This window comes from Myotis myotis, unplaced genomic scaffold, assembly GCF_014108235.1.
Source record: "Myotis myotis isolate mMyoMyo1 unplaced genomic scaffold, mMyoMyo1.p scaffold_m19_p_1, whole genome shotgun sequence".
NCBI lineage: Eukaryota > Metazoa > Chordata > Mammalia > Chiroptera > Vespertilionidae > Myotis > Myotis myotis.
The window spans coordinates 68,597,221-68,612,104 of NW_023416313.1; the positions used below are offsets into that span (position 1 = coordinate 68,597,221).

At 39.3% G+C, this 14,884-nt stretch overlaps 1 protein-coding gene across 7 annotated transcripts in view; it reads left to right on the top strand.

Moving 5' to 3' along the window:
• METAP1 (methionyl aminopeptidase 1) overlaps positions 1-13,418 on the top strand; it is a 79,347-nt gene extending 65,929 nt beyond the window's left edge. For 2 of the 7 annotated variants that reach the window (XM_036340264.1, XM_036340275.1), the window contains exons 9-11: positions 77-220; positions 4,780-4,845; positions 6,679-8,352. In XM_036340264.1, the coding sequence (XP_036196157.1) occupies positions 77-220; positions 4,780-4,845; positions 6,679-6,842 (374 nt within the window). In that variant the 3' untranslated portion in view covers positions 6,843-8,352. The other 5 variants (XM_036340304.1, XM_036340312.1, XM_036340284.1 and 2 more) reach the window with 5 other exon arrangements.
• The last annotated feature ends 1,466 nt before the right edge of the window (positions 13,419-14,884 follow it).

Below are 14,884 nucleotides of genomic sequence, written 5' to 3' on the forward strand. Positions count from 1 at the left end.
TTGGCACATTGATAGTAATTGCTTAGTAAATGTTAGCTGTTATTACTGTTTCATAAGTCTTCTCTTTCCCTTTTAGTGAAACCTGGCGTTCGATACAGAGAACTGGGAAACATTATTCAGAAGCATGCCCAAGCAAATGGCTTTTCAGTTGTTCGAAGCTACTGTGGGCATGGAATCCATAAGCTTTTTCATACAGCCCCCAATGTACCCCACTATGCCAGTAAGTACCGCCCAAAGATTTGATATTTGTTAACCATTTATTCAACAGATATTTATTCAAACATTTAACAGGGCGTACTATTTTGTATTTATTAGAGTAATCTGTTAGCTGTTATAAATAGACCCTAGAAATGTATATTTGCTCAAACACAATACATGTTTATATGTACATTTTGTTCACATAACAGTCCAAAGCATGTGTGTTTGGTCACTGTGGGGATAGGGCAGTTATTCCGTGACCTAGGCTCTGTCATTGTCAACCCTTAGCTTTCAAGATCACTGTGGGAGTTTCCCTCCTAACCTATAGATACCGGGCGAGGGGGAAGCATTGGAGGGGTATGCTTGGGAGGTTTTAATGAGCCAGCCCGGACTTGGGATAATCACTTACATTTACTTTTCATTGGCAGAACTTTAGTCACATGGCTACACTAATTGTACGGGAGGTTAGGAATGTTATCTCGCTGATACCCTAGGAGAAAAGTAAACTAATTTTGGTGAATAGCTAACAGTCTCTGCTACCTGTCTATCCATCACTATTCTGATTCCTTCAGTGAAATGGCTTCAGCTTGGTTTGACCCGAGTTCTCAGTGTATGTCAGACTTTGTACTATTTGTTGGTGTTGAGGGGAATAGACAAAGTACCTTTCCTCCACGTGAGTGCTGTCTGATAGGATAACAAAGGAAGTGTAGGACAGTTTTCTCCCAGAAGGCTTTTTTCTTGGAGAATAAGACATACAGGAATAAGTCTTGTTATTTAGCGCTAGAAAAGAAAGCTGTTCACAGTAAGTGGCCTGAAAAGGAATTTAACAATTGTTATGTAAACACTTTCATGTATCTCCTTATTGCTTAAGTTTCCTCATCTGTATAATTTGAGGGAATGGCTGGCACCTACCCTAGAACTGTTATTGGGTAAAGTGAGATATCATTACACAGAAAACACTTAATGTTAACCTTTAGAATGGTGATGATGATTATATACATGATCTCAGTGATTTTCAGCTGGTATGTTGCAGCACCCTCATGTGCCACAAGAATTTTTAAACATGCAATACCTGACTATTTAGTCAGGGGCACTGACCTCTTTTCTCTAAGATTGTCAAATAGCCGTCTGATGTGAATGCCCTGTCTTAAACCATAACTATATAGGTTATATAATAGAGTTGCATTTTATTGGTTACGTTGCATAATAAAGTTGCATCTGATTGGTTAATTCTTGGTACCAAAAATTCTTACATACATGTATAGGTACCTGATTTTTTTTAAAAGTCACTTGGAGCAAAAAGTAGGTAGTTACTATTAATATTTTTTATGTAAATCAATCAAAATTATACTTTTTTTATTAGATTGGCAAAAAATCTTTTTTTGGTGTGCTGCAGAATTTTAGTAATAAGTTCATATGATTCATGAGATGAAAAAGGTTGAAAATCATACATTATCTCATTTGATCATTACAACTCCTTGCATAATTTCTTAGCCCTATTTTAAAAAGCAGATTTTGTGCTTAGAGAAGTAATTTATTTACTCAGCTTCACACAAACTAGTAAGACAATGCCAGGACTAGGATTTGTACCTGGGTTCTGTCTGGCTTTCTAGAGTCAGTCTTCCCCTGTACTTTGTGCTGCCTGGTAAAGACTGAAGTAGTGTGGTGCTGGGCCTATGGGGGAAATAAAGAATGGCCAAGATTTGGTTTGGCGGGGAAAGATGAAGACCATTCCAGCATGAATAGGTGCTTCAAGTTGAGACTGAACAGAGATAATACAAGCTTGGCTATTATGTGTTAAGAACTATTAGTAATAGCAGTGCCAGCCTAAGGATATTTGGCTTTATTTGTAGGGATTTTCAGAAACATTTTTGGGCAGAGGAGTGGCAAGTGAAGTTGCTGTTTTGGGAAGACGGATTTGGCGGTGGTATCTAGAATGTATTGGAGGTGCGAACTGGTGTTGCTAGTTAGCCCAGTGCGCTGGCAGAGGTCCAGATGTGAGGCGGTAAAATCCTAGATGGCAGGTTGTGAAGAGGAAGGGAAATGAGCCAGAAGCCACTTAGGAGGAGCTGAAGAAGTTGTTCAGAGTACAGCATTTAACATAGATCAGTGAGCATTTATTAACAGACCACATAGTTCTTTTTGTTTAAGTTGTGAATTATGCTTGAAATAAAAGCTAGGAGCAGAAACTTAGTAGCCGCCTGCATTCCTTACTGGTAAGCCCTCTAGCCAAGTGGTGTGCATCCTCTTAGAATAGAAGTAACTATTCTGATTACAGTGGTGTGTGTGTGTGTGTGTGTGTGTGTGTGTGTGTGTTTGTGTGTGTGTAAATAAAAAGTATGTGTGCAGGGAGGGAATGAAAATGTGCCCTTACAGAAGTGACAAACTCAGGTTTAGGTATAGATGATACAAAGAGAGACTGTTAGAAGGTGATAGAATTTGTGGGAGAAGGAGATATGTGTCAGTGATGTTGGGGTCAGCAAAATACGGTGCCATTGGTATACAAGAGATGCCACTTGAAGTTTTTTAAAACCACCTAGTTAGAAATAAAAAAATTCTGAGGAAAGAAGCAAGGGCGAGCTAGATCTGCTTCATGTCATACATTTGATATGTTTACCAAACGTCACGTGTAAATCTGGTTTATATAAATCAGCATCTGTTGTGCTCACTTTAGGGAAGTGTTAGAGGAAACTGCTGAGAGAGTCCTTGTGGAGCCGAGGCCTTTTGGAATGTAAATGATCTCTGCTTTGGTTTGTAACTCCATATTCCTGACCTACTGAACTGGAACCAGGGAAATGTGTTAACTTCCCTCCACCTCTTCTGTATGAGAGAAGTCCTTATTAGATGAGAGTTTGCTTCATTATTTAAGTTGTTAATGGTTGGGAAGTAATGATGATAATACCTACGTTTAGAATGTATATTGCAATAATTCTGTGAGGTACACATTTTTTAAAAAGTACTTAGCACAGTGTCTGCAGTAGTGTAGTCACTCAGATAATGTGTATTGGTTGAGATACATTGAGAAGCTGAAACCGTGAGTTGAGATGTGTGGGAGTTGTAACCTTTCTAGAATAGTGAATCGATGGCAGAATGAGGAGTGGAGCTCAGGTTCTCTGTATCAGTGCTGGTCAATAGAATAGATGGGGCACATATGTAATTTAAAAATTTCTAATGGTCCTATTCAAAGAGTAAAAAGAAATAGGTGAAATTCATTTTAATAGTATATTTTATTTAGTCTATTACATTCAAAATAGTAGCATTTCAACCTGTAATGAATGGAAAAGTTATTGAGATATATTGCATGCTTTTTTTGTCTTTAAAATCGGCATATTTTTACACTTACAGCCCATCTCATTCTGACCAACCACTTTTCCAGTGCTCAGTGGCTACACGCAGCCAGTGCTGCTGTGTCGGACAGCAGCTCTAGATTTCTTCATCCTTTTTTCTGTCCATGACACCACACTGACACTCTTGATGTTTTCTCAAGGGAATAGGACCAATTCTTTATATGTAGTAATTGCATGTCATTTGGAGAAAGTTATTTAGATTCGAAATAAAAAGTCAAAATTATGTTTACTCCTCAGATTTTGGCAATACCTCAGGTAGTGGAAACCAGCATGATAGCCATTTACAAGGAAAGATGTGGGTGAGGTTAGACCATACCTAGAAAGTGTGATACTTAGTAGATTCAGCCTCAGTGGACATGTGTCAGTCATTACCAAAGTCAGCACCATGAAGACAACCACCAGACCCAAAAACCCCTGAAAGCCATGTTTTGGCCCCCTGCTGGTCTGGCAGAGTAAATGCAGGCATTCATTTGTTGGGGCTGTTATTAGTTGGTTTTTAATTTGAAATTTAAACTGGTTCTCTGTTTTTGTCTGAGGGTCTAAAAAGGCCTATCCCTATTTTTAACTTTTGGCATCCTGGAGAGGGTTGGCAGGTCTGGACAGTTTGATTAATAGTTGTGTTTCTCATGATGGTCCTGAAAAATACTCTGATGTTAGTGAATTTGGATCAAAAGCTAAAACAGTATTTGGAGGGAGAAATGGAATTTCTGATTTCAAATAAAAATAGTCTCGTCAGCATTAAAAAAAAAATAGGGTAGTGTGCAGAGGCTTTTTCTCCTTTGAAGATAAGAAAAAGAAGACAACTGAAAAATCATGCAGTTTTCTATGGGCTGTGCCCCGACTCCCACCACTCATCCACACACGCCTCCACACTGTTACACCTGGGTGAGTAAGCAGTTTTGCTTGGTTCCATGATTGCATTTCTAATCCTGCTGTCACATAAATGGTGGCACTTCTCCTTTTGTAAAAGTGATAATCACATCTAAAATTCAGCCTTTGGATGTCTGTACTTTCCTAGCGAAAACATAAGCAGTGACGTCATGGAGGAGAGCGTCTGCTCCAGAGTAGGTGGTTATCAGTTGTTAATGATCTACTGTAAGAAAGGAGAATCGGGAGAGGAGAAGGTAATTGAGGATGACTGATGGGAATACAGTTGTCTCCTCTTTCCAGTGAGCTTTTCAGCAACACTGTTGGTTTTTTCTATGTTTTTAATTTTCTTCTTCTTTAATTACAGAAAATAAAGCAGTTGGAGTGATGAAGGCGGGCCACGTATTTACCATTGAGCCAATGATTTGTGAAGGTGAGCAAAAAGGATGCTGTACATTCCTTAATTGAATTTTTGTTTACTCTTGGTTACTGATGTACAAATTAGTAGTCTGCTCTACTCACTTTTTGCTTCAGTTCTGCTCCCTGTCCCATCTCAGCTTGGTTTAGTATCATGCAGAGAACTAAACATTGTGAGGGGTGCCCGGCCGGAGTGACTCAGTTGGTTGAGCATTGTCCTGTGCACTGAAAGGTTGCTGGTTCCACTTCCAGTTGGGGCACAAACAGAAGACAACTGGCCTCTCTCTCTCTTCTCTCTCTCCCCCTCTCTCCTCCCTTCCCCCTCCTCTTTCCTGTATCAGCATGTCCTTGGGTGAGGATTAAAAAGATAAATGTTTAAACATTGTAAGGGTTGTCAAGGAAGCGGTACTTTCTCTTGCTCTCAGTAGATGCTGAAGTACTTGAATCCTGGTCCCTTTTAATAAAGATCCTGTCACAGGATGCATTGTAATTTTTAATTGTTTATTGATTGATTTAAGGGAGGCTAGAGAGAGACAGACAGACAGACATCGGTTTGTTGTTCCATTTAGTTTTTCATTCACTAGTTGCTTCTTGTATGTGCTCTGACAGGGGATCGAACCCCAACCTTGGTGTATCGAGACAACGCTCTAAACCACGGAATCACCTAGCCAGGGCCTACATTATCATATTTAGAAGCCTCCATCGAGCCTGTGTAGAAATTCTTGCTTGACATGGGGAAGGGATGGGAAGGTGGACAGGAGGAGAAAAGAAGTAGAGCCACTCACTTTGAGACAGACACAGTTAAATGATTTAATTCTCCACAATTTATGAGGTAGGTGCTGTCCCCATTATACAGAAGAGCAAATTGATCCTCGAAGAGATTATGTAACTAGCATAAAGTCGTTTAGCTAGTTGCATGGCAGATTCTGTCGGATTCCAATGTCCTGAGCTGTTCTGCCTCAAGGTCTGCACTCACGATGTCAGGTGGTGTCACACAACTATTGTGGAGAAAGCACAGCACAGACATACTTAGTGCTGGCAGTTGTTTGTCCTCACTGCTGTTATTCCTGTGGTAGGCACGTGGCAATGATGATAGACTCAGTTGGTAACTCGGGTCTGCTTCGTGAAGCCTTCGCCTTTCCTTTCTGCCAGTTCTTTGTTGGGATTAGGGATGCAGAGTGAGGCCGTAGTAGTAGGCATGTGTCCTGGCCCTGTGTGAAAGGACATGCCTCTCTCTGATCGTCCCCGTCTGTTTTATAACTTAATCTTGGGAGAGACATCCTGTCACTCCTACCAGAGTCTCTTCCTTAGACCTGGTCTCTAAGCCCAGCCTGCACTCAAGTGGCGGAGGGGAGCACTGGAGAGCCTGTGAGAGGCTGCAGACTTGTTCTGTAAAATGGGAAATACAGTTTATATTGTGCCACTTCTCCAGGGCTGCTGTAAGAATGAAGAGAGACAATCTTTATTAACACCGGCTATAGTTTAGTCAGATGCCAGAGTTAGACCAGGAAAGAGCTAAATTCATGCATTCATTTTTTTCCCCTATAGCTTTATGGTGAGTGGTATTAATATATTTTCTAAAATGAAACCCACGTGCTTTTATTTTGGAACTACTATCTTGATTTGATATTTGGGAAGTATAAAACATGTCAAGTATAACACCTATGTAAATTTAAATATCAACAGCTTTAGCTAAAACTTAGTTGAAGTGTAAATAGGAATCTTAATACAGAATTTTCTAATTGGTTTTCTGTGCTATCTACAGATATAGGATACACAGGTACACTTACCTGGAACTTATTTAGAAAACTGGGTGATGGAAGGAAGAAATTGTTTCTGGTTGTTTTAGGTGGATGGCAGGATGAAACCTGGCCCGACGGATGGACCGCGGTGACGAGAGACGGGAAGCGGTCTGCTCAGTTTGAGCACACCCTGCTGGTCACGGACACTGGCTGTGAAATCCTAACCCGGCGACTGGATAGCGAGCGGCCTCACTTCATGTCCCAGTTTTAATTTCCCCGAGATGGCACATCTCAGTAACACTTCCTGGCTGTACGAGGCTTTTTATTGAGAGTACAGAATGGAAGAGAAAATTTTTTATTATTTGTTTTGTTTTGACTATAGATAAGGAAGGATTACAGCATCTGACACGTGTCCTCAAGAACTTGTCTTGGGTCTGGAAAAGCCAAGAAGAATAAAGGAAACACTTTCAACTCCTTTCAGTGTTCCCCTCTCTCCCTCCTCCCACCCCCAATCTCTGCACCCCTGTTTTCTCATTTGCCCTTTGAGCACTTTTACCTAAACCTGCTTCTAGTTGCTTTTATCACTGCCACAACTGGGCACCGAGAGCCAGCTGCTTTCCAGAGAGATGAATGTAGAACATGAGAACCCTTGAAACTTTAGCAACATCTGTTGCTTCAGATTTTTTTTATTATATAGGAAATATATATGTATACATTTTAAATTCCTTATATGTAATTACTGAACACTATGTGCCCTGGGTTTGTGTTGATTCTGCTCTGACGGGTTATATGCTGTCATAAATGGACCCATAGTGTGCAGTAGTTAGTTTAATTCCCAGTTGGGAATTGCCCCTTCTCCCCCACCCCCACCCACCCAATGCTAATTATTTACCTTTGTAGTTGTGTGTAAGGAAACACTCAGTCAGACTGTCAGTGAATGGATGTGGCAAAATTCACTTTGGGAAAAGGTTAGGTTTTAAAAAAAATCTAGTTTATGGCAAAAATAGCCATGCTCCACATGGTGGTGGCTGTTGCAGAGCATGAGGGTTTTGTAATACATTGCTATTTCAGACCTCTGTTTGGTCAAAATGGGAGGGAAGGAGTTCCCTTTCTTCCACACTTTTTTATTTCTAGAGCACACCTTGGAGATAGTCAGAGGAGGGTGGAGGTTGCACTTGGAAGTGGATGGGGAAAGCCAGTTCTGAAAGCTCTCCAGCAGTGAGCAGAGTCGGTCAGGTGAGAGGTGAGACCTAACATTTAGTAAGCCTGGTGGTGAGGAGAAAGGACCCCTTGCAGGACTGGCCTGTTTCCTTGCAGTAGGAATGCAGCTGTAAACATACTTCACCTTTACATCTCTGGGAATCTCATTAGAAATGACCTCAGCTGCCCAATGTCTGTGTTCTTTTCAGTAGGTCAGTCCAAGTGGGATTGTACCCAGTGAAGGCATAGCAGGTCAAAGGCATTGTCCTTAGAGTGTACTTGGTTACTGGGTTTCAGGTGACTTTCTTGTAAGATAATTCGATACCACTGACATGTTAATACTTGTAGGAGAATATCTTTCCCAGAGTGCCTCAGACGTTGTTGCTTTAAAAGAATTACGATAATGTTTTCATTTTATTATTTTAATGATTTAGTCAGGTGACTGAATCTGGTGTAGACTTTCGGGGGTATGTGTGCGAAGTTTTTTATCAAACTGTAATATTTGTGAATGGAATGCCTTGCAATATGAATGTTAATATAATGCGTAAAGGGAGATTAAAAAGTTTGAGTGATTATCCCGCCATGTAGTCATTAACTTTGCTGCATTTTGTTTGGGATTTCAGAGGGAAATGGGGCAGCTGATTTCATAATCTAAAATAAACTCACAACTAGTTGAATAAAAATACTTCTTCAAGTTTAATGGCCATATAAAAATTCCAGTACTGTGTTTAGTTCAGCAGAAGTCTACCCAGCAACATTTGAGATGCAAATGTGTTTTTGAGAGCTTTTAAGACAGAGAATGCTACATAGTTAGTGGAGCATTGTATGTACTGGTGGTGGGATTAAGTGTGTGCTGATTCGATGTCTATCATTACAAAATAAGCTCCAGGAAAAAATCTTGGTAGGATGGTTCTTTTGTTAAAAGATAAGACACCATACTGGTGGTGATGCTTTTCTCAGTTTGGGAGATTTTACAATAATACGGGCTCTATTCTGATTGTACATATCTAATTATAGATGTTTATTAGTTTTAGATAAGAAAACATCTAGTTACATCATTCTGCCAACTTCTCAAAAAAAATGAGCCAATGTGTTAACTTTTTTTTTGTAATAACGTTTTGTTTTGTTAATCCTCACCCAAGGATATTTTTCCATTGATTTTTAGGGAGAGTGGAAGAGAGAGGGAAAAACGGAGAGAAACATTGATGTGAGAGAAACACATCGATTGGTTATCTCCTGCACACTCCCTGACCAGGGCCCTGGGCCGGGGAGGAGCCTGCAACTGAGGTACATGCTCTTGACCAGAATTGAACCTGGGATCCTATGGTCTACAGGACAATACTCTGTCCACTGAGCCAAACCTGCTAGGGCTGTAATAACTTTTAAATAATCTTTCCCCCCCCCTACCAGTCCTACATGCCCCTTTGGAATTATAATTTAGAAGAAGGAAAACATATTAGCCTTTTAATTTCATTTTATGTCTTTTGCTGATAAAATGGATTAAGGTTCATTAGAACTCATTTACCAACACCTTTATACCACTTGCCATCCACATGTCTTAAGTAAATAGGAAGAAGAGGTTTAGAAATTTGTTTGCCATCTTAGCTTGATTCCTCAATTTGTTCTATAATCACTTCTGGTATTGCATTGGATTTGGTTAAAATTAAGAGCAGGATGCTCCACTTTGCTAAAGCCCCCCAAGGCACCCCCATGGTATCAGTAAGCTATTTCTCTCTTTTTTCCCTTAGTTTCTTATTTCCAATTTTTTATTTTGAAAATTTAAAAAACCTTGAAAGTATATTTATAAAAACCATGAAATAATCACATTTCTTTTTCTTGTACTCAACAATTGTTATTTTGTCATAATTTGTCTATATAAGCACACTTTTCATTTGAAAGAAGTGGCATTGTACTTCAGCCATTACTAATACAGCATGTATCTTAAAACAAGGACATTTCCTACACAACCATAGTACATTTATCTTACCCAAGGAATTTAACATTGATACAGAATTGTCTACTGCAGTGATTTTCAACCTTTTTAATTTCATAGTACACAAACTAATTAAAATTTGGCACATCAAAAAAATTTTTTTGCTGATCTCACCAAAAAAAAGATATTATTTTGATTTATTCACACTAGATGGCTTTTGTGTTAGCTGTTTTTTTTTTTTTTTTAATTTAACACCCTAAGGGAAAAGAAGTCAGTGCCCCTGACTAAACAGGTAGTGCATGTTTTAAAAATTTCTTGTGGCACACCAGTGTGTCATGGCACACCAGTTGGAAATCACTGGGCTAATATATAATACATATTCAAGCTTTAGTCTCAATTTCTCCCAAAATGTTCTTCAAAATTTTTTTTTTTTTTAATCCAGGATCCAGACCCATGGCATTCAGTTGTCATGTATCTGTGGTCTTCTTTACTCTAGAGCAGTGGTTCTCAACCTTCCTAATGCTGCGACCCTTTAATACAGTTCCTCATGTTGTGGTGATCCCCAACCATAAAATTATTTTCGTTGCTACTTCATAACTGTAATTTTGCTACTGTTATGAATCGTAATGTAAATATCTGATTTCAGGATGTATTTTCATTGTTACAAATGGAACATAATTAAAGCATAGTGATTAATCACAAAAACAATATGTAATTATATATGTGTTTTCCGATGGTCTTAGGCGACCCCTGTGAAAGAGTTGTTCGACCCCCAAAGGGGTCGCGACCCACAGGTTGAGAACCGCTGCTCTAGAGCAATTCTACCCGCCCCCCCCCCCCGCCTTTTTTTTTTTAATTGACACTTGAAAAAGCAGGCCAGTTAGCTTGTAGAATTCTGTATTTCTCTGTTTCTCATAAATAGGTTCAAGATAAACATTTTGGCAGAAGACACCATAATGGCATATGGTATGTCCCTTTCATTGCGTCACATCTCATCAGGAGGCACATAATATTGTCATATTTAATGCCAATACAAGTTTGTCACTTGGATTCTGTCAGATCTTTTTATTTTAAAAATTTAAAACATCTTTTTTTAAAAAAGCAAATAATTTGGGAGGAGATACTTGGAGACCATTTGGAGATCCTGTTCACTCAATGGTTTTAGTGTTCACTGCAGAATCCATTGTTTTATTGAATTGATTGCTGCAAATTGGGACTTTCTAAACCTAGTATTTCATCTGCATTATTAGCTAGCACCCTTTTACAAAGATGTGTTTTTCCTCCCTCTTACCACTTTTTTTTTTTTTTTTTAGTATTTTTGGGTTCATAGATTCTTTTTAAACATTCTACTTAAATTACTGGAATTCCAAATTGGGTCAGCAGGAACACCTTTAAAGCTTATTCATGGGTTATTTTGACTTGTGCCTAAAAGGCATAATATCGTGCCTTTTGCTATAGCAAGATATTCTAGGTTTATCATACACTTTGCCTGCTCCACACTGGTGTCTGGCTATTTCTTCAAGGAAAAACCCACTTTCTTTTCTTGGGAAATCAAGATCTGTGTGCTACTGGGGTGTCATCGTTTCTAGGCTTTTTTAGGGAATGGAGCCAGAAAATGCATTGCTTATATATCATGAATTTCTTCACATACTTTATTTCACATCTAACATCTGTCTCACCTTTCCCTGTTCCCTACCTGTATCTTCTCTGATGGTGAGAACTTTGGTTCTGAACATCAGTATTTACTATTTAGTTGATTCTACAAGATGTAAAATTATTTCAGAATGACTGCGTGAAGATCACTACCAACAATAAAGTTATTTAGTGCAAAGTTTGTGATTCTTTTTATTCTTGGAACATGTCATTAAGAGCATGCAAGTATTGGTTTAAAAATTATTTGAATTAATTTTGATCCTACTGTGTGCTAAATTTCATAAACTGAGCTACTGTTTAACAGTGAATGCAGTGAATACAGTGGGAGTAGTGAGGATAATTTAGTGGTCTGGGAGTTAGAAATATTGGAACCGTTTGAGATAGTATGATAAGATTCTGTCTGCATTTGATGGTGTTTGACTTCTCTCAGGCTCCCTAGCCTATGAGAGGAGCAAATTATACCACTTGCGGATATGTGGCTCATTTTCCAATATAGTAGGGGGGAAAATCATCTGGACAGTAATGTTTTAGGTACAAATTGTTTCACAGCGTAAGCTGCATTATGCTAATATTCTAAAAGGTAATGTGTTTAGCTTCATTTTAAAAATGAACATCTAAGGAAAGGTCAGCTTAGTAGCACATGCTCCACACGTGGCAATCCTCTGGCTTCAGTGTCTGAACTCTGAGGTGCAAGCAGTCTTTGGTGGCAGCCTCCCCCTTACCTCTTCGTTTTGGTGTGAAGGATGACAATAAAAAACTGGTTTGCATTTGGTTATTTTGCAAAAGAGCAAGACTAAGATGGCATTGACTACCTGTCATCTGCCGCCTTTCATGTTGGAGACTGGGTGAGCAACAACTGTCTAGATGGCAATTCTGTGATTACATTAAATGTATATTTTACTAAAATGTGCCAAAAAGTCAAATATGTGGAGCATTCAGGAAGGGCTTCCTGGAAAGACTTTCACATCAATATGTGTTTTTTTAAATGTATTTTTTATTGTTGATAGTATTAATATGTTTGTTATAGTTCAAAGTATTTTAATATTTTCCTATGGACATCGATTTTTACTATTGTAAAGCTTTTAGTGGAGTAATAGCTCCCATCTCCTGGGTGATTAGCCCTTTTACTATTATTACCCCCACCTTCTCATCCCACTCACAACAACAAACACATGCCAATACTTCTCAAAACATGTAGGCACATCTGCACTATGATGTCATGAGGAGGGCACAAGACCAACAGTCAGGACACCAGGGCTGTGATTTCCCGGATTCTTTCACTGGTTGCATGGCTAGGAGGATAAGTGCCATACTTGATCTTTGTGTAGGATGACACCACTACTTAGCAACTGTTTTATTCTATATACTAGAGGCCTGTTGCATGAAATTTGTGCAAGAGCAGGCCTTCCTTCCCCTGGCTGCAGGCACCAGTTTCCCCCTGGCACCTGGTACCTGGGCTTCCCTCGCTTCGTCCTGAAGGATGTCCGGTCTAATTAGCATATTACACTTTTATTATTATACTGTGACTATAAAGCAAATCTGCTTTAGTTTAGTAGCTGCATCAGAGTTAAACAGAAGATTCAGGCTAGAATTTTTAGAACTTGATCAGTAAATCTGAGCCCTAGCTGGCTTTGAGGAAACAAAGTAGCCAATGATAAAAACATTTAGTATGAAAATGTAGATTCGAGAAGAGATCAACATATTTTAATCCAAATTTCCACTGTTTTACCTTAACATAGCTTGATTATTTTTGGTGTTTTAGTCCCTGTCTAAAGGAGGTAGCTCTATGGTGAATTAATGCTCCTTCCGTGGAAGGAGCATGCGCATGTTTACCTCATCTCAAGGGATTCTGTCAGTGTCCTGTTTGATAAAGGCAGTGCTTGACAGCCCACCCCATCTGCTTTGTTCTTGTGAAGAAAATGAAACTGGTATAGTGGAGGACTTGGAATATCTCTGTTCACTTTATGGTTGTTTCTCTAAAGATGATTTCCTTGGTATAGTTCTATGCATTTATGATCTAAATAGCTTTGAATATACTTAATAAAATGTTTTCCAAATGTGTTTGCAGTGTACTTTTTCCTAAAGGTATTTGCTGGCAGAGAATCTCTGATCTTGCGTGTTGATTGAAACAAAATTGTCTGAGTCCAAAGTTGGTCTTTTTCCTGGGTCAGCAAAATGTTTCCAGGCCCAAAGTTACTTTCGGACTTTGATCATCAGCCTGCTTGTAGGTTGGTAGCGAAGCAGAAGATGTTCTGAAGCGTTCTGTGCATGCAAAATGTCTCCCCCCGCCCTCCCCAAATCAAAACATTTTGAGAATTACGTATCATTTGCATCCAAAATGGATAAATAGGAGTAGCATTATGTGTATGCTTTGGGGACATTTTTGTTTGGTGTGAGTTTTACACACCTTAACCTGCTCCATGTGACAGAATTTTGGACATAATGCAGTTTTTTCCTCATCTCCATTCAAAAAAACCAACCACCCATCATTCTACACATTCTATTGTATATGTTGTTAGTTCTCTGTGCATGTAATAAATAATTTGTTCCAGCCTGGCCGGCGTGGCCCAATGGTTGAGGGTCAACCAATGAACTAGGAGGTCACTGTTCGACTCCTGGTTAGGGCACATGTACATAATTAAAAATACTGCTGAAAAATAGCCACCATCTGAGCTATTTTTAGTGAGTTGTAATCATTTTGCTGGTGGAGGGTCTTGCCTCTTTGATGACCACTGACTAATCAGGGTGATGGTGCTGAAGGTTGGGGTGGCTGTGGCAATTTCTTAAGGACTGTGAATCCTGCCACATTGAGTGTTCCTTTCACAAACAATTCTCTGTAGTACTGGATGCTGTTTGATGGCATTTTACCTATAAAACTTCTTTCAAAATTGGAGCCAATCCTCTCAAATCCTGCTGCTGCTTTATCAAGTAGGTTTAGGAAATATTCTAAGTCAATTGTGGACATTTCAACAATCTTCATAGCATCTTTGCCAGGAGTAGATGCCACCTTGAGACCACTTTCTTTGTTCACCCCTAGGAAGTAACTTATCCATTAGTTTTATCATGTGAGATTGCAAGAATTGTCACATCTTCTAGTTCTCTTGCTATTTCCACCACATCTGCAGTTATTTCCTCCACTGATGTCTTGACCCCTCAAAGTCATCCATGAGGGTTCGAACCAGCTTCTTCCGAACTCTTTATGTCGGCATTTTGACCTTTCACGAGTCACGGATGATCTTAATGGCATCTAGAATGGTGAATCCTTTCTAGGTTTTCAATGTACTTTGCCCAGATCCATTAGAGGAACCACTATCTGAAATATTGCGAGAATTACCAAAATGTGACCTGAAGTGAGCAAATGCTGTTGCAAATGGTGCTGATACACTTGCTCGACACACGGTTGCCACACAAACCTGTTTGTAAGAAAAACGGAACCCGTATCTGAGAAGCACAATAAAGTGAGGTATAGCAGGTCCTTGAATAACCTGGTTTTCTTCAACTTGATTTCGTTGTAATGTTGATGAGAA